This window comes from Haliotis rubra, unplaced genomic scaffold (genome assembly GCF_003918875.1).
Source record: "Haliotis rubra isolate DU_JTF1 unplaced genomic scaffold, ASM391887v1 Scf109, whole genome shotgun sequence".
Classification (NCBI taxonomy): Eukaryota; Metazoa; Mollusca; class Gastropoda; order Lepetellida; family Haliotidae; genus Haliotis; species Haliotis rubra.
In genome coordinates, this window is record NW_025764992.1 from 1,763,408 (window position 1) to 1,785,183 (window position 21,776).

At 39.2% G+C, this 21,776-nt stretch overlaps 1 protein-coding gene across 8 annotated transcripts in view; it reads right to left on the bottom strand.

Annotated features, from left to right (window-relative positions):
• LOC124282742 (diacylglycerol kinase zeta-like) overlaps positions 1-21,776 on the bottom strand; it is a 388,746-nt gene that overhangs the window by 55,791 nt on the left and 311,179 nt on the right. For all 8 annotated transcript variants that reach the window (XM_046718812.1, XM_046718803.1, XM_046718816.1 and 5 more), the window contains one exon: positions 18,577-18,651. In XM_046718812.1, the coding sequence (XP_046574768.1) occupies positions 18,577-18,651 (75 nt within the window). The remainder of the gene's footprint in view (positions 1-18,576; positions 18,652-21,776) is intronic.

Consider the following 21,776-nt stretch of genomic DNA (forward strand, 5'->3'; position numbering starts at 1 on the left):
GAATGGCTCCGAATGCACTGGTCCTTTATTATAGGAGGAGTGTATGTGTGTTGCTAGGGGGGATTGGTCTTCAGACTATTATATTGCACCGACTACCCTTCCCATGATAGTTTTTTCATGATAAACAACTACCTAGTTGACCAGTCCCTGAATAAAGTTCATTAATAGTAATTTCATTTTAAAAAATAGAACTGTGTGATTTTTTCATGTTCTCACTCCATATAATTGTGACAAATTTAATAAAATCGCCTAGGCCATGTTCCAAAAGAGATTTGTGACCTAATAGAGTATTGCACTGATTTGTTTTGCAGATTTAAGGCTGCATATCAAACCCTGAGCAAGTCCAGATTAATCCCAGGAAACATGAAATAATTATGGAAATGTGAAATTGATAGCAACACTGACATACTTAGTTCTTTCAAGCAAGACTTCCTCTGAAATTTAAGGATATCCTCTCGTGAAAAAAATGGATAATCCCAAAATATGAGTGGGGATTACACAAAATATAACATAATAGGCTTGGTTCTGTAATAAATCTAGTTCCAGATTAAATTTGTACTGATGATATTAAAACAGTGTCCTGTATTGCGTGCCCTGACTACTAAATCATCACGCGGGAATTCCATTAAGACTAAACCATCACTGCCATGGTGATCACACAAAAAACATAATATGCATAAAATATTGAAATTTTCAATTCTGTAACTACTTGATTCCCTTTGTTTTCAAATTTCTATTGTGCCTGTGCTATTTTTGAAATATATGTTCATAAAACCAAAATAAAATCAATGACATTTATTATTCATGCTTTGCTTCATCCTTAAGTATAGATACATAAATTAATAATGAATGAAAATTGCTTTACAACATATCAGCAGTTTTACAGCTATTTGCAACAAGAACCAGTTGATTAAAATTCTAGCATGTCCATTGAAAACATTGATCAAGAAAAACCTGTAAAACAGGAAATATAACTCTGTAAGTCTGGACTAAACAAAGATAAGCCAACAGACATGTTTTGTATTTGATTGGAAGAATGTCGCTGTTATGAAGCTGAAGCCATCCAGGTCTCTGAGAGCCGAGACAGAAGCCTCCATAACACTATACTATTCATGTACAGCACACTTTCAGTACCCTAATATTTATCCTACAGCGACGGAAGTCTAACATTAATAATCTGCTTCTTAGTCAACATCCATTTGATAATTAATAAATACCAATCTGCAAATGACTAAGACCGTTTTCATCATCCATGTGATTAGTTCAGAAGCGACAACACATTTCTGTCACAAATAAACATCAACCTTTATTGGAATATCTAATCCAATAATGCCATACCTTATTCCACACACGAGACACACCCCAGCTAATTTGGTACAACAAACTTATTTTTGTCAATCTCCAATAATTGTAACCTGGATTAATTTGTTTGATGTTTTGTAACCTCCAGTTTAGTTGTAAACACCACCTATATGTCAGTGAGGGCATGCTTGACCAATACCACAGCCTCTGTGAACGTGTTTACATGGAAACCAAGGCCTCGTCTCTACATTCCAACATAACCCTACTTTAGTACTTAGGTTCAACAGAACTGTTACATGAATGCTAATGCAAGGTCTTGGGTGATTGAGAGCTCAGTGACAAAGACTGATGTCTCACAGATAGATGTTATGGCACACCTCTAAAGCTTATGTGGTCCCATAATATATGATCACAAACATTTTGGGGGATATTTTATTGTTGTGATGACTGAGTGACAAATTCATACAAATATCTGACAAATTATTCATGATCCGAAACTGTTTTGTCAATAGCAACCTCTTGGACAAGTTGGGGTGTTTCACTGGAAATGTTGTTTTTCAATTTCATTGGTCCAGTCGTTTCTGTGAAGAATGTTATTCAGATTCTTACCATCAGTGTTGGTGGCGTCATACCCATTATCATCCTTCTTATCATCATCACTGTTACTATCATCATCATTATCATCATCATCACTGTGACTATCATCATCATTATCATCATCATCACTGTTACTATCATCATCATCCTCCTTCTTATCATCGTCACTGTTACTATCATCATCATCACTGTTACTATCATCATCATCACTGTCAGTATCATCACCTGCATCACCATCATCATCACTGTTACTATCATCATCATCATCATCACACTGTCATCATCTGCATCACCATCATCACTGTCATCATCTGCATCACCATCTGCATCACCATCATCATCACTGTCAGTGTCATCATCACTGTCATCATCTGCATCACCATCACCAATCAGTCATCATCATCATCATCATCACTATGATCATCTGTATCACCATCATCACCATCACTGTCAGTGTCATCATCTGTATCACCATCACTGTCATCATCATCATCACTGTCATCATCACTATCATCATCTGCATCACCATCACCATCATCATCATCATCATCACCATCACTGTCATCACCATCATCATCTGCATCACCATCACTGTCATCATTGTCATCATCACTATCAATATCACTATCATCATCTGCATCACCATCATCACTGTCATTGTCATAATAACTATCAACATCACTATCATCATCTGTATCACCATCACTGTCATCATCACTATCATCATCTGCATCACCATCATCACTGTCATCGTCATAATAACTATCAACATCACTATATCATCATCATCATCATCATCATCATCATCATGTCATCATCATCATCACTGTCATCTGCATCATCATCATCATCTGCATCATCATCACTTTCATCATCATCACTATCACTGTCATCATCTGTATCACATCACTGTCATCATCATCATCACTTGTCATCATCATCATCACTATCATCATCACTATCATCATCATCATCTCATCATCACGGTCATCATCATCATCACTGTCATCATCATCATCATCATCATCATCATCATCATCATCATCCATCACTGTCATCATCATCATCAGTGTCATCATCATCATCAATCATCATCATCATCATCATCATCATCATTGCATCATCATCATCACTATCATCATCATCATCACCATCATCACTGTCACTGTCATCATCATGTATCATCATCATCATCATCATCATCATCATCACCATCATCATCACCATCACTGTCATCATCATCATCATCATCATCATCATCATCATCATCATCATTCATCATCACTATCAATCATCATCATCATGTCATCACTCATCATTGTCATCATCATCATCATCACTGTCATCATCATCATCATCATCATCATCTGTCATCACCATCATCATCATCATCATCACTGTCATCATCATCATCATCATCATCACTCATCATCATCATCATCATCATCATCATCATCATCATCATCATCATCATCATCATCATCATCACTGTCTCATCATCAATATCATTATCATCACTCACTGTCATCATCATCATCATCATCACTGTCATCATCATCACTGTAATCATCATCATCATCACTGTCATCATCATCATCATCATCATCATCATCACTATCATCATCACTATCATCATCATCATCATCTGTCATCATCATCATCATCATCATCATCTGTCATCATCACTGTCATCATCATCATGTGTCATCATCATCCTGCAACACCATCACTGTCATCATCATCATCACTGTCATCATCATCATCATGTCATCACTGTCATCATCATCACTATCAATATCATCATCATCATCACTGTCATCAATTGCATCACCATCATCATCATCATGTCATCATCATCATCATTGTTATCACCTGCAACACCATCACTGTCATCATCATCATCATCACTGTCATCATCACTATCAATATCATTATCATCACTGTCATCAATTGCATCACCATCACTGTCATCATCATCATTGTCATCACCTGCAACACCATCATCATTAACATCATCTGCAACACCATCACTGTTGTTATCTTCACCATTATCATCATCATCATCATCCCACCTTCACGAGGAGCTATAGATATATATGGCAGACTAGTATACTGTCCACAGTAATTAGTCCACCAATATCATCATCTCAGACTTACTGTCACCCAAACGATAGTGTAGTTTTTATGTGCACACACAACACAGTGTTAGGCCTAATGTTTCCCCAATCTCAGGATCTACTGAACACCATCAGCTTCATGTCCTTGAAGGTCAGCACAATTCAGGATCCATCAAAAGCTGTTAAAATGGAGTCTGATATCAACAGATTGATTATCTTTATCTCTGCAGGAACATGTATATTACATCCCATTTCAACATTTTCTTTGATGATATCAATAGGATAATACATTTTTGTACTTTCAATATGACTGTTAGACAGCAGACAAAAGATAACTGCTAAATTGCGTTAAACGGATGTTTACGATCACATGAAATAACATCCATTTATTTATTTGATCAGTTTTGTTTATCACACACTGGATGAATGTCACCCACATTTATATTTCATTGTTTTTCAAAAGAACCCCAAACATCCACGCTTCACTCAGCTAGTGTTGTCAAACTATGGCGTGGGACTGATAAAGCAGTGTCATGGTGAATCTGGGACTGCAATCCTGTTTCTGGGGGACTGACTGGCACCATGTGAGATACAAGAAGTGCTAATTATGGAGTTACATGCAGCAGGTCCCCTTGGGAGGGGGGGACATGCTTATGGTTGTTGCAAACACCAGGAACCTTATTCATGGAACATTCATAGCCCTAAGAATTCTTAACTTTGATCGTAGCCAATGTGTTAAGAATGGGCTTAAGAAGTTCGTAGGGCTACGAACGTTTCGAGAACAGCTAGCCTGGTGTCATCGTTGCCATGTTATAGCTGAATATTGCACACTATGGCAGTAAACTACATTCACTCTGTGAACTCTAAGAGTGAGTGAATGAGTTTAGTTTTATGCAGCACTAGCTTTTAGCAATATCAGAAAGAAATGGGAGTCACAAATTGTACCCATGTGGGAATCAAACCTGGGCTTAAGCGTGACGGGTGAACGCTTTAACTACTAGGCTACCCCACCACCCCTAAAATCTAAGAAATCTAAGACTACACCTGAAGTGAATAAAGTCACATATATTTTATGAGCATTACAAGAATTCATCTATGCCATCATAATGAAGAGTTGTCTCCCCTGTTCATCATCCATCGCCCTGTCATTAATTTATCAGCTGTCAGTAATGTCAAGTCACTTTGGCGTCTTTTTCACTGAAATCATATGACTCTCAGAACCAGTGTGCCTTCTGGTCGGAATTAACGTACAAGAAACATTTGAATTGGCTTGCAATTGAAACCCTTTGCCAGAGCGACCTACATTCCCCTAGTGGTGTTAAGAGGCTTTCCACATCCACTAGTGTATAAACAATGCCTCTGCTACCATCTTGACCTGTATATGGAGAGGTTTGTGAGAAGCAAGATGAAGATACAGTGTTGAAGTAGACAACATTCCAACACTCCCGGTTCTTTGAATTCATTTCAAATCTGGCATCTGCTAGCTGAGATACTGAAGCACATGAATAATGAAGGTAGAAACTACTTCTGCGGGTCTTACTAAGATGAGCATAGTTCCTGAGACCACTGAACCATACAATCAAGTGATTGATATAGTGAACAACAACCCAGAATGCTGGAGGAACCAATGGCAATGGGAAAAGTCAATAACCTTGAACAAATGATCCAATTAAAGACTTTAACTTGCTTCCTGCGACCGGAACAGCTTCCAATTCCTCCCCTAATGACTTGTAGTGTATATCATCTGCCAGGATACACTATGAACGCCACCCTCATCAATATTCCAGCTATATGGCGGCGGTCTGAAAATAATGGAGTCTGGAACAGACTACCCAGTGATCGACAGCATGAGCATCGATCTACGCAATTGGCTACGATGACATGTTTCAACCAAGTCAGCGAGCCTGACCACCCAGTACTCGCTCTTACATCATATCTTATAGATGAGACAATGTAAGGAATCGAACCTCTCACATATAAAAGACAGATCAATAAGTGACTGACACTGTGTTTCAATGCTGGCATCATTAATGCAAAGTTTCAGGTGAAAGGCCTTGCAGCTTCTAAGGTGATATTGTAAAGGAAAGTGTTACAGAGAGCAGGTCCGTGAACACCTTCCTGTTCAGACCCGTGAAGATCCGGGCTAGAATATTGATCTTCAGTAACCCATGCTTGTCGTAAGAGGCGACTAACGGGATCGGGTGGTCATGCTCACTGACTTGGTTGACACATGTCATCAGTTCCCAATTGCATAGATCGATGCTCATGCTGTTGATCACTGTATTGTCTGGTCCAGACTCGATTATTTACAGACTGCCGCCACACAGCTCCTGTTCGGCTAAAGTTGTATGCATCCAAACCCTGCATTATATCTGGCTTCTGTCCAAAGTTTAGCTAACACGCTGCGATGTAATACTGTAACCTAAACCATACACTAACTCACTAATTTTAGTTGGTTGGTTTGTTGTTTAACACCACACTCAGCACTATTCCAGCTATATTGCAGCGGTCAGTAAATAATCAAGTCTGGACCAGCCAATCCAGTGATTGACATCATGAGCATTACTCTATGCACCTGGGATACGATGGCGTGTGTCAACCAAGTCAGGGAACCTGAGTGAGTGAGTGAGTGAGTTTGATTTTACGCCGCTTTTAGAAATATTCCAGCAATATCACGGCGGGGACACCAGAAATGGGCTTCACATATTTTGCCCATTTGGGAAATCGAACCTGGATTTTCGGCGTGACGAGCGAACGCTTTAACCACTAGGCTACCCCACCGCCCCTCAGGGAGCCTGACAACCCGCTAGTCGCCTCTTACGACAATCATGGGTTGCTGATTTTAGATACAGGTGAGTTAAACAATGCCAAATTATAAAATCACCCACTTCTGATATGGACAAAAATCTCTGGAAAAAACTAACCGAGATCAGACACAAAGTAAAACACAACAGTGTATATAAATCTCAAAGCTGGTATAAGGACATGACTGCTATAACAGCTTCATGAATGTGTTGGTTTTGTTCAGATATCGGCTGAGCGATCTGACAACACAAATGTATTTATGAATAATACAGGACATTTTATAAATTGATCATCTTTTCCCAGCTTTCATGAGCACTTCTAATCACTTAGCCACCAAGATTATCTCTTCATTAGCAAGTATCACATGTTTGTAAATGATAAACAATCTGCTTCACATATTCATTTTGTTGCAAAAACAAACAAAAGTTACTAGGGAAAGGTTGGTTTGAATGGAGTCGATTGGCATCATATTTGACAAAATCTTCCACTGAAACAAGTTCAGTACCAACAGAATGCAAACAAGATTGACATATGAAGGGAAGAGACTCTTTAATATTTGATTTTTTAAAAATGTTTTCAGTTTTTGCTATGACATTTTTTCCATGAATCTCACAGCTGAAAGACTGACATGATGTCGGGATGACATCAGGTTGAAATGAAACCTGTCTGGCAAAATTAAAGATATTCAGATAAATATTGATAAAAGTTAACATTTAATCAATGTGGTTTTCATTTACCAAGCTGAATGGCACCTTCTTCAAAATTGGAATTTAGAAAAAAAGATACCTATCCCCCAAAAATCATTAACTTTAAAAAAGCTCTAAAATGTCTACAAATTATAAAGTTTATATATTATCCAATGCACATTTAAATTCTGATTTCCTTTTAGTTCACAATTTCCCCCGTCAGGGTGCGAGGAAATCCACATAACCCTATGCTTAGAAGATAAAGCTACTCTGTTTTCAATTTTGCGGTCCTTTATCGTTGATTTAAGACCGCTAAATATAATTTAAAAACCAAACCAAAAACACCAAAGATGCTGCCGAGATAGAAATTGCCGATGTCCGACATGTTTGTTTACAAACATCAGGGTCAATGTGTTCATTGTATTCATACGCGGTGAATTGGTCACATTTAATTAGGGGTCATAAACTGCCATGTAAGTACGGTTTTGATGAGCTCTCAGCCAATCAGAATCGAGTATCACACAATGTCGTGCTAGAATTGTCATTAAAGGCAACTGAAAGGACTGGCCATGTGGCCTCTGATACTTATAAAACCTATGTTCTTGTTCTTGAAAGGACAGGATGGTCAGGCTCAGGGACTTAAGGCTATTGCATTTCAATTGTATGGACTGACTGTCATGATAACAAGGGTGGTGGGGTAGCCTAGTGGTTAAAGCATACACTCGTCACACTGAAAACCTGGGTTCGATTCCCCACATGGGCACAATGTGTGAAACCCATTTCTGGTGTTCCCTGCCGTGATATTGCTGGAATATTGCTAAAAGTGTCGTAAAACTTAACTCACTCACTCATGACAACAAACTCAAAATTGCCTGCATTTTACTTGATTATTTACATACAGCTGTCATTTACATACGGCTTATACAAAAAAGACTACAGAAAAATAAAAAATATTTTATTATTTAAGAGGTTGAATACGGTAATAGATGTTTAACTGTACTGAAGGCCTAAATGATGGTTCAAGGCAACAAAGACATCCTGGACAGTGGACAGAGACTGTCGTTAAATCAATGGAGCAATATTAATGGCTCATTCCCTCAGGAAGCTTAATTTGAACTTTCATTACTGAGTGTCCTTCGATTCATCCCTTGTCCATAGCCTCATTACATTGTTCCCAAGACTACGCGTCCCTTCAATCCATGTCGTGTGTAGACATTACCGGAACTCATCCAAGTCTTTGTACACGACAGACTTATATTGAAGTCATTACAGGAAATGAGAGAAAATAGCACAACCCAGAATTTGATTTCCACAACAACGTTACCCATAATGCCTGAATAATATCGTCTATTTACACGTTATATGAAGACAAGGAGATAAACTGTGTCTCACTCCGAGGGACCGTGATCGCCACGTCACTGCCCTTCCTGACGAGGGAAACAAATTGAAAGAAATAGACAATAAAATGCAAAAAACATATTCCTATCAATGTAAAGAAATTTCGTTAGCGGGCTGACGCACGTTGTCGTTAACTATGAATAACAACAGCGCACTCTTCTATGACAATCCCACAGAAATACTGCCTTCCTTCAACAAATTACTGATGGCTAAAAGCTTTCCTTTAAATAGACCATTTCCTTAAATTAATTAAACACAAAAAGTCTGATGATAAAAAGCTTAACCAAGAACTATGAAATGTGGGATAGTAGTACTGAAACAAGACTGATGCATTATGGGAGCATGCATTATCAAGCCATAAATTCACCGAGTTCCTATTGTTAGTTTTTCCCAACCTAACTTGTGTTCGCCATAACTGGAACAAAATATCTGGAAATACATTAGCGAGCCCTTAACTAAAATCATAAAATCCATCCAGTTTTTTCAGGACCAAAATCACTATAGAGAAAGAATAATGTGTTCTGATCAGCGATGACAACCTTCAAGTAGTCTGTCAATATTACTGTGAGGAAAAACCATTTCGACTAACATTTACCACTCAACCATATGGTGATTGATTGGTCAAATAGCTTTAACAGCTTTTCCAATATGGAACACAATACACTAATGGAGGATTTAACGTTTAATGTCCCATCAGCAATATCATAAATATTGAAATTCAAATATGAAAATGTAAACAAATTTGTTTTGGAAAATCTTGAACTTTTTCTTCCAGTTTTAAACACTGTGGAATGATAAGATATATGGTTTTCAGCATAAAATCTCAGGGGTGGTGGGGTAGCCTAGTGGTTAAAGCATTTGCTCATAACGCCAAAGACCCGGGTTCGATTCCCCACATGGGCACAATGAGTGAAGCCCATTTCTGGTGTCCCCCGCCATGATACTGCTGGAATATTGCTAAAAGTAGCGTAAAACTAAACTCACTCACTCACTAAAACAAATTGGGTTTGTGGGGTAGCCTAGTGGTTAAAGTGTTCACTGGTCATGCCGAAGGCCTGGGTTCAATTCCCAACATGGGTACAATATGTGAAGCCCATTTCTGGTCTCCCCCGCCGTGATATTGCTGGAATATTGCTAAAAGCGTCGTAAAATCCAACCTACTCACTGACTCTTAAAATAAATTAATTTTGATATTGCAAAGTTGACCTATCCCAGTTAAGCAAGAGCCTATTCTAGATTGATAACAGTACCATATATCAATAAAACACACACGACAGGATGAAGGATGACTATATCTTAATGCAGTAGACTTGGATAAAGGACAAGCGTCACTCAGAACCGCAAGCATTTGCAGACATAATAACAAGCTTGAGGAATCCCAATGAACCTCAAGAAGATTACAATACTGGCAATTTCAGTAACAATGCAGCGCAAAAACTTGAGCTGCGAGAAGACTGCGAGAAGACCAGGCTTGTCACGTTTATGATGCATCTACCACAAGGACAATGATGAGATTTTATTCAGATGAAACTGTGATTCCTCATACTGGGTCAAGCATGTATAAATTTCATCATATTCACAAAAAATACAAATTTAACCAGAGGCATGAGTTCTTCCCAAAGAAGGATGACCTTTTCAGTTTAGACCTCCATTAATATATGATTGTTGCAATTGACCAGTTTTTCACAAGTAATAACTTGGTAATTTGATCTTTGTCTGAAACAAATTGACTGTTATTATATAGTACCTTGACTTTGATTATTTCATCCCTGAAGGACTTTCTATAAACTATTTTTGACATTTTCATCAGCAGTTTTCATTTTTTGGAAGATGGACATCTTTAAACATGCTATCAAAAAAGCTCAACAAATCCGAACCAGTGAGGCAACAATTTAGACGTGAAATTTCACCTGTATATATCTGTGACTTGTCACCTATAGGATTTCAACATTTAACCTTTGGCAGGAATATTTTCAGATGCTTTGAGAAACAAATATCAAAGTGCTTACTACTTACATGAACAGAGTAAAAGAAACACACATGGTGAAATACAATTGCTTCTCACAACATGCACTGATTTTGGCCACACTGATAATAATATGATTATATTATCTGTGTGCTGCAACCTCAATATACTCTCAGTTGTTGCTCTAGATCGAATTCACTTGGTTCTAATTACAACAATCTTAATGTTTTGTTATGGATTGTTGCGAAAGTTTCTAAATTGTGAATGACTTGACGCCAAAACATGTGCTATCATTACCCTGGAGCATCAATAATATAGGTCCTCATCACGGCTCTGTGTAGTAACAGCAGTGGAAATTGTGTTAGCTTCTCCAGACATGTTTTCCACACTTTACACCTTCCTAAGCGGTACTATTTCTGCTCTGCCTCTGAACCAGTATATATCACCTCCCTTCAACACCTTTGTTATACCACCTTCATCCTATGTCTGCTCCAGTATATATCACCTCCCTTCAGCACCTTTGTTATACCACCTTCATCCTATGTCTGCTCCAGTATATATCACCTCCCTTCAACACCTTTGTTATACCACCTTCATCCTATGTCTGCTCCAGTATATATCACCTCCCTTCAACACCTTTGTTATACCACCTTCATCCTGTCTGCTCCAGTATATATCACCTCACTACAATACCTTTGTTATACCACCTTCATCATATGTCTGCTCCAGTATATATCACCTCCCTTCAACACCTTTGTTATACCACCTTCATCCTGTCTGCTCCAGTATATATCACCTCCCTTCAGCACCTTTGTTATACCACCTTCATCCTATGTCTGCTCCAGTATATATCACCTCCCTTCAACACCTTTGTTATACCACCTTCATCCTATGTCTGCTCCAGTATATATCACCTCCCTTCAACACCTTTGTTATACCACCTTCATCCTATGTCTGTTCCATGTTATACCACCTTCATCCTGTCTGCTCCAGTATATATCCACCTCACTACAATACCTTTGTTATACCACCTTCATCATGTCTGCTCCAGTATATATCACCTCCTTCAACACCTTTGTTATACCACCTTCATCCTATGTCTGCTCCAGTATATATCACCTCCTTCACACCTTTTGTTATACCACCTTCACTGCACCTCACTTCATCCTTCATGTCTGCTCCAGTATATATCACCTCCCTCAACTTTATTTACACCTTCATTTATGTTATACCACCTTCATCCTATGTCTGCTCCAGTATATATCACCTCCTTCAACACCTTTGTTATACCACCTTCATCCTATGTCTGCTCCAGTATATATCACCTCCTTTCAACACCTTTGTTATACCACCTTCATATATATCACCTCCCCTTTCAATGTCTTCATCCTATGTCTGTCCATATATCACCTCCCTTCAATACCTTCCTTTGTTATACCACCTCATCCTCTCTGCTCCAGTATATATCCTCCCTTCAACACCTTTGTTATACCACCTTCATCCTATGTCTGCTCCAGTATATATATCACCTCCCTTCAACACCTTTGTTATACCACCTTCATCCTATGTCTGCTCCAGTATATATCACCTCCCTTCAACACCTTTGTTATACCACCTTCATCCTATGTCTGCTCCAGTATATATCACCTCCCTTCAACACCTTTGTTATACCACCTTCATCCTATGTCTGCTCCAGTATATATCACCTCCTTCAACACCTTTGTTATACCACCTTCATCCTATGTCTGCTCCAGTATATATCACCTCCCTTCAACACCTTTGTTATACCACCTTCATCCTATGTCTGCTCCAGTATATATCAATACCTCACTAGCAACACCTTTGTTATACCACCTTCATCCTATGTCTGCTCAGTATATATCTTCAACACCTTTGTTATACCACCTTCATCCTATGTCTGCTCCAGTATATATCACCTCCCTTCAACACCTTTGTTATACCACCTTCATCCTATGTCTGCTCCAGTATATATCACCTCCCTTCAACACCTTTGTTATACCACCTTCATCCTATGTCTGCTCCAGTATATATCACCTCCCTTCAACACCTTTGTTATACCACCTTCATCCTATGTTATATATCCAACACCTTTGTTATACCACCTTCATCCTCTGCTCCAGTATATATCACTCCCTTCAACACCTTTTGTTATACCACCTTCATCATATGTCTGCTCCAGTATATATCACCTCCTCTTCTCAACACCTTTGTTATACCACCTTCATCCTATGTCTGCTCCAGTATATATCACCTCCCTTCAACACCTTTTGTTATACCACCTTCATCCTATGTCTGCTCCAGTATATATCACCTCCCTTCAACACCTTTGTTATACCACCTTCATCATGTCTGCTCCAGTATATATCACCTCCCTTCAACACCTTTGTTATACCACCTTCATCCTATGTCTGCTCCAGTATATATCACCTCCTTCAACACCTTTGTTATACCCACCTTCATCCTGTCTGCTCCAGTATATATCACACCTCCCTTCAACACCTTTGTTATACCACCTTCATCCTATGTCTGCTCCAGTATATATCACCTCCCTTCAACACCTTTGTTATACCACCTTCATCCTATGTCTGCTCCAGTATATATCACCTCCTTCAATACCTTTGTTATACCACCTTCATCCTATGTCTGCTCCAGTATATATCACCTCCCTTCAACACCTTTGTTATACCACCTTCATCCTATGTCTGCTCCAGTATATATCACCTCCCTTCAACACCTTTGTTATACCACCTTCATCCTATGTCTGCTCCAGTATATATCACCTCCCTTCAACACCTTTGTTATACCACCTTCATCATGTCTGCTCCAGTATATATCACCTCCCTTCAACACCTTTGTTATACCACCTTCATCCTATGTCTGCTCCAGTATATATCACCTCCTTCAACACCTTTGTTATACCACCTTCATCCTATGTCTGCTCCAGTATATATCACCTCCCTCCCTTCAGTCACCTTTGTTATACCACATTCATCCTATGTCTGCTCCAGTATATATCACCTCCTTCAACACCTTTGTTATACCACCTTCATCCTATGTCTGCTCCAGTATATATCACCTCCCTTCAACACCTTTGTTATACCACCTTCATCCTATGTCTGCTCCAGTATATATCACCTCCCTTCAACACCTTTTGTTATACCACCTTCATCCTATGTCTGCTCCAGTATATATCACCTCCTCATCCACCTTCATCCTATGTCTTGCTCCAGTGTATATATCACCTCCTTCAAATACCTTTGTTATACCACCTTCATCCTATGTCTGCTCCAGTATATATCACCTCCTTCAACACCTTTGTTATACCACCTTCATCCTATGTCTGCTCCAGTATATATCACCTCCTTCAACACCTCCTTTGTTATACCACCTTCATCCTATGTCTGCTCCAGTATATATCACCTCCCTTTAACACCTTTGTTATACCACCTTCATCCTATGTCTCCTCCAGTATATATCACCTCCCTTCAACACCTTTGTTATACCACCTTCATCCTATGTCTGCTCCAGTATATATCACCTCCCTTCAACACCTTTGTTATACTACCTTTATCCTATGTCTGTTCCAGTATATATCACCTCCCTTCAACACCTTTGTTATATACTGCCTTCATCCTATGTCTGCTCCAGTATATATCACCTCCCTTCAACACCTTTGTTATACCACCTTCATCCTATGTCTGCTCCAGTATATATCATCTCCCTTCAACACCTTTCTTATACCACCTTCATCCTATGTCTGCTCCAGTATATATCATCTCCCTTCAACACCTTTGTTATACCACCTTCATCCTATGTCTGCTCCAGTATATATCACCTCCCTTCAACACCTTTGTTATACCACCTTCATCCTATGCCTGCTCCAGTATATATCACCTCCCTTCAATACCTTTGTTATACCACCTTCATCCTAAGCCTGTCTGGGAGACCAATTCTGAGCACCCATGGATTTTTGTAATTCAATTTTTTGCTATTAAACATCTCCCCACCCCCCCCAACTTGCAGTGCATATCAGCTCCCAGGACAAACTATGAACATTTGTTTCTTTGTTTATTGTGTAATGTCACCATCATCAATATTCCAGCTATATGGTGGCAGTCTGTAAATCATCAAGTCTGAACCAGACTAGCATGATCATCAATCTACGCATATGGGAATGGTACTTTGAAGAGCATCCTAGTTATATCACAGTGTGTCAGGTCAATGTTGAGGGAAAGTCTAAAGTGATGCAGATCTCAGACATTTATCACTATGGTGAAATACATCGGCATGTGTGACACTGACAAACCTTGTTACCAGAATTTGAATCCTTGACTAAAAGTTTCTTGTGTATCCAAGGGATGTAACTCTGCCAAGCAAATTCTGGTGCCTTTGATGCCTGGCCAAGTGTGCCTCCATATGTAAAGCACCCGTGAATTAGGATACAGGCTTAGAACATAGGTTCTCAACTAAGTCAGAAGTAGCAACTACATGGATTGGGAGGTCGGGATTGGGAGGTCAGGATTGGGAGGTCGGGATTGGAAAGTCGGGATTGGGAGGTCGGTATTGGGAGGTCGGGATTGGAAGGTCGGGATTGGGAGGTCAGGATTGGAAGGTCAGGATTGGGAGGTCGGTATTGGGAGGTCAGGATTGGGAGGTGGGGATTGGGAGGTGGGGATTGGGAGGTGGGGATTGAGAGGTCGGGATTGGGAGGTCGGGATTGAGAGGTCGGGATTGGGAGGTCGGGATTGGGAGGTCGGGATTGAGAGGTCGGGATTGAGAGGTCAGGATTGGGAGGTCGGTATTGGGAGGTCGGGATTGGGAGGTCTGGATTGTGAATGGATCATTGTTCATAATATCAATCACCAGATGGTCTGGTCCAGACTGATTATTTGCTGACCACTGCCAAATATTGGAATATTGCTTAACATATATAGAACAACGAGGAGAGTTCTATGGATATACAACTTCTTTGATATTAATATGAGCGATGTTTCGGTGTAATTACTAACACTGTCAGCAAGTAGTAGCTGCACCGAAATGTTGCTCATATTAACAATAAAGAAGTCCAATATCCATAGAACTTTCCCCATTGTTTATCGCACCAACTTCTAAATGCCACTCAAAGAAGTCAACATATACTGACAAACAAAAATATTATTGTTTGCTTCCCATTTATAATTCAGGTATCAAATCATCCATTTTTCTCATGATCATATCGAACGTGAGTCACAGAACACTTTTGCAATATGAAATATGCTGATAGCTGATGATAGTTTCATAACACGACTTCATATTTCAAACTGATGTAGGGGAACCCTTGAACTTTCTGCCGCCTGCTCATTTATCATTAGAGATAACGAGCCTATGATGTCACTTCCTTGACACTCGTTAGTCTTTGACAGCTTTCAGCTCCGATTAAATCACCATGCAAAGCACTTCCCTCCTGTTCTGCCATCATTCAGCCATCGCATTAAGTCTCAAACAAACTGTGCATTTCATGATTCATGGAATCCCATCCTGAAGACAAACTGAACATCTAATCCGGTAATTTCTATACATTGCACAAGTCAAGCATTACCAGGTCCTGACACTGCAGAGTGAGGTCACCAGGACATGGAGATGAATTATTCAATCAGATATTTCAGGATTACAGGAATGTGTTCGTATCTCACAAGGCATGTCTGGATGGGTTTGAACAATATGCCTGTCTTGATAAGATGCCTTTGTAGAATAACCAGCACAGCATCAAGGTTGAAGGCAACAAGTCCTGACACTACAGACATCATTCCAGAAATCATCAAAGAAGTGATCATGACAAATTGGGGCCCCTGATGGAAGATGGAGTCAGTCATGTGTGTGTTGAGAGATAAAACAAGGTATCAAGCCAGGACTCGCATAAAACTTCAATGTGGTTGAACAGGAATGTCCTAAGTACGTGATCAACAAGATTCCTCTTGTCTTTCAGTGTCATGTGACATGGAGCAGACGGCATGGGAGCAGCCAGCTAGAGCTGACAGCTTGGAGCTGACGGCTTAGAGCAGACGGCATAAAACAGTCACATCACATATCATCAAGTGACACCAAACTATGGACGAAAACTTGACAAGAGTTACAAGTGAATCAATCTCAAAGCAGTTAAATGAAATCTTAAAAAGAACAGAACCCTTTTATCTATTTACAAACCACAGAAGTAATGGCTAATGTCATATCACAAATGTTACACATTTATGGATGAAAACATTAAAATAACTCCATGTATATCTCAAAAGTCAAATAAAGTTTTATAAAAACCAACACCCTTTAATTTTATTTAAAAAACTAGTTTATAATGATAAACAATTTCAACAGGGACCATCACAGTAAATATAATCAAGTGCTACATCTTCGTCAATAAATATCAAAAGAGTTGCACTGCGATTTTCAAAGTTAAATTACATCTTATACAAACAAACAACTTTAAATTACAAACATATTACAAACTCAATTTCAACAGTAACATAGAAACTGATATCAAATAAGACTAAAAAACTTGTATTGATTGAAGGCAGACACAAAAGACCCAGAAACATTTGAATCAAAAGTCGGACACAGACAAAACATGTCAAGTCCAATGTTTGTTCACAGTATCTCAGAGGACTGGTTTCTCATTTAGGAGACTTACTGAGCCAAAGACACATAAAAATGACATTACGATACCCTCCATCTTACATAATAGGACAGAACAGGACAGAATGACAGACAATGTCCTCCTACACCATGGGAATACCATTCCAGGAGACATATAGACAAATGAAAAGCCTATATCAGTTCACTGGTGTTCCACTTCAATTTTGTTTCACATCTGGTTTATTAATTGACCATTTTAAGAGACTATAGCTTCTAGAATGCCCATCATATGTGACTGATCAGTAGTTCAATTTTATGGCATTTGGAGAAATAATTCTTAGACTTATGTTTTAAAACATAAAGGGTCAATACGATCATCACCAACTTTCATTCATGAAGTCTTCTCGTGTATCGTTCATAGTGATAATGAGCGCGTGAGCTTTTTTTATGGTGCTTTTAGCAATATCCCACCAAAATCATGACTAGGGACTTCAGAAATGGGCTTCACACATTGTACCCATGTGGGCAATTGAACCCGGATCTTCAGTGTGACGAGCGAACACTTTAACCAGTAGGTTACCCCAGTGTCCCTATCATAATGATAGTGTCCATCATGATCTCAGCTAATGGGGAGGACAAGAGGAGGATACGACAATGAAATTCACTTTGCAGAGATGCATCCCCGAGAAATGTCTGGATCCAGTGAATGGATACAGTGATTCCAACCCTGCTTGTTGACTTCTTCAATGTCAAAACACCATCTTCCGAACAAAAAAGCCTGAAAACTATGACATAACTGGAATACTGTTTACTACAGCCTGAAAACTATGACATAACTAGAATACTGCTCACTACAGCCTGAAAACTATGACATAACTGGAATACTGCTCACTACAGCCTGAAAACTATGACATAACTAGAATACTGCTCACTACAGCCTGAAAACTATGACATAACTGGAATACTGCTCACTACAGCCTGAAAACTATGACATAACTAGAATACTGCTCACTACAGCCTGAAGTCCATTTCACTCACTCACTCTTACAGCTTTGAGTATAAGTGTCCTGTGTCTTACCTGCTCCAATACAGGAACACAGGCCGTGTGGGCAACGACCTTGCAGGCGATACATTTCTTCCTGGGGCCTGTTTTCTGGAAAATAATGAGATATAAAATAAATATATAATAAGCATTCATTTGTTTGTCATACATATTTGAAGAGACATATAAACTGACCAATCATCTTGTATAATACCATTACAGAGTTGACCTATCCAAGGTTCAACTGACCCGTGAAGATCTGGGGTAGAATTGGTCTTCAGCAACCCATGCTTGCCACAAAAGGTGACTATGCTTGTCGTAAGAGGCTGATCACACTCGTGAAGGTCCAGGTTAGAATATTGATCTTCAGTAACCCATGCTTGTCATAAGAGCCGACTAACAGGATCGGGTGGTCAGGCTCGCGGACTTGGTTGACACATGTCATCGGTTCCCAATTGCGCAGATCGATGCTCATGCTGTTGATCACTGGATTGTCTGGTCCAGACTCGATTATTTACAGACCGCCTCCATATAGCTGGAATATTGCTGAGTGCGGCGTAAAACTAAACTCACTCACCCACTCACTCAAGGTTCAACTTCCCAACTTGTGTCTTCATGGTTGATAATGTATCACTTACAAATAGCACCATGCTCACATTGAAGACAGTGTGACACAAATACATAATATCAAGCCCTCATGTAAGTTAATTTGTGTTATTATCCCGGACAAGCAACTGCTCAGGTTGTTCTGGGGATTATTGACACTGCACTCTACCAAGAAACAAGACATACCGACATATTCAAGGAAGGACATTTACTTCATTGATGGTTACCAGAGCGGCCATCTTTTCACTGATGACCACCAGAGTGTCCATCATTTCACACCAACACACCAGTATTGACATTATACTTGGTTCCTGCTAGCACTAGCAGATGGTAGGACAAGGATGATCAACATTGACACACTCCTTGTGTTTACAGATGGTGAGTTAATAATTCTTGTTCTCTTTTGATCTAATAGTATACATTGTGCTTGCTTTCTTGAGCACCAGTGGATGCTGGAGAGGACAAGGGCGATCAACATTGACATTCTCCTTGATGGTAAGCTGAATAATTCTTGCTCTTTTCCAATCTACTGGTATTTACATTGTGCTTGCTTTCTTATATGTTAGCTCTAGTGGATGTTGGGGATTGATAAGCAATTTCAACACTGACATTGCACTGCCACCCTTGGTAAACTCAATATGCTTGCTTTCCTCACAGATTCTTGTATTTGCACTGCATTTGTTACTAAACTGGTCAGTAGTTGCATCTTCTTGAAATTCACTTCGGATTGTAAACTTCCTTATTACTTCTGCAAATGTTTGCAGCAAAAATGATAGCAGTTTTGAGTAACACTTTGCCTTGTCCAAGTCCAATGCATGAAAATATAGTCATTTCATCTATCCTGAAGTGTTCCTTCTTGTTGATATATACCATAACTTATCAAGAACAGGGGGCCGTTGTACAAAGTGACCTTAGCGCTAAGGTGGTCGTAACTCCCATACCTTAGCATAAACTTAAGGTAGCCTTAGTGCTAAGGTTGTTTTGTACAACGGCACCCAGGATGTTTAATTTACATTAAATATTGACTAAAAATGGGGCAATAGATGCTCAAATATGACATTTATAATCAAGAATTGAGTAAGGATAATGTTTTAAAACAAATGGGCACTCCATTCACAGCTATCAGCTAAAAATAGATCAGGCTAGTCTGAGACCTTATCAAATAAGGAACAGGTTTTGACATACATTATGATACCTCTATAATCTCAACGTGTCAGAAAACTTCTTATTGGCCTCCATCATGGCAATATAGAACAAACTTTATGGATAAAATGCCACTCAAAGAAGTTATCCATCATGGCAGCTTCTAAAGTCTAGTTATGAGGGAGCAAAGTATTCAGACAATCACACCTGATTTCTGTATCTAAAAAACAAGGATCCAGGAGTTCCTAATGCATAAACATAAAATCACACTTTTTTATTGTCAGTTATTTTAAACATCTCATTGTTTCTGAGTGCCCTGGCATTCCCAACCTAAAAGGAGAACTATCGGAGTTATTTTTACTTTCACTGATTGACATTTCTGAATCAAGGTGGAAAAGATATGAAGCTGCATAATCTTAGAGAGTTGACATTTGATTGGCTGAAGAACATTCACAGTTTATTTTGGTTAGGTGGTTAAACTTTTTTTCAGGTTGCATGTGATTTTACCTCCTGTGGAGGTATCTTCACATCTTCACACGGAAGGGACAAAAATGTGAATTTAATTAAATTGAGTTGTTACTGTGAAAAATACCCAAATCCAGCTGATATGAACATTGAGCTCCATTCAGTGCATTACGCAGATATTCTGTTCCTTAGTTCTGTCCATGTAGTTTCAAGAATAAGGGTGAGTGAGTATGGTTTTAGGCAACCTTTAGCAATATTCCAGCAATATTGTGGTGAAGGGAACCAGGCATGGGCTTCACACATTGTACCCATGTGCGGAATCGAACCCTGTGTGATGAGCTAGGCGCTAGGCTACCCTGCTCCGATTGACATCATGAGCAATGACCTTGGAATAGGATGGCATACAACTACATCAGTGAGTCTGACCACCCGATCCCTTGTCTCAAGACAAGCATAGGTTACCGAAGGCCTATTCTAACCCTGATCTTCACAGGTAGTTTGTAAAATCTTCACAGCTAGCTAGTAAAAGCTTCACAGGTAGCTACTAAAATCTTCACAGGTGGCAAGTAAAATCTTTACAGGTAGCTAGTAAAATCTTTACAGGTAGCTAGTAAAATCTTCACAGGTAGCAAGTAAAATCTTTACAGGTAGTTAGTAAAATCTTCACAGATAGCAAGTAAAATCTATACAGGTATCTAGTAAAATCTTCACAGGTAGCTAGTAAAATCTTCATGGGTAGCTAGTAAAAACACAGCTGAGGTCAAGTGTGTCAGGTAACAATCCAACAACGTCTTGTGACTAAATATAAGCATACTACCACAGCCACAATATTACTTTAACACAAACTGCCAAAATAGAAGACTCATTGTGTAATTTCCAAAATAACATTAGTCTTGCACCTTAAAGTAATGATATTGCCATCACCTAAATATAGAAATGAGGAATATTTTGGTACCACAGACTCCGAGACACCTGACTTGCCTGGAGGGCATTGTACCAAGAAGGAAATGCAATTTTTGTAC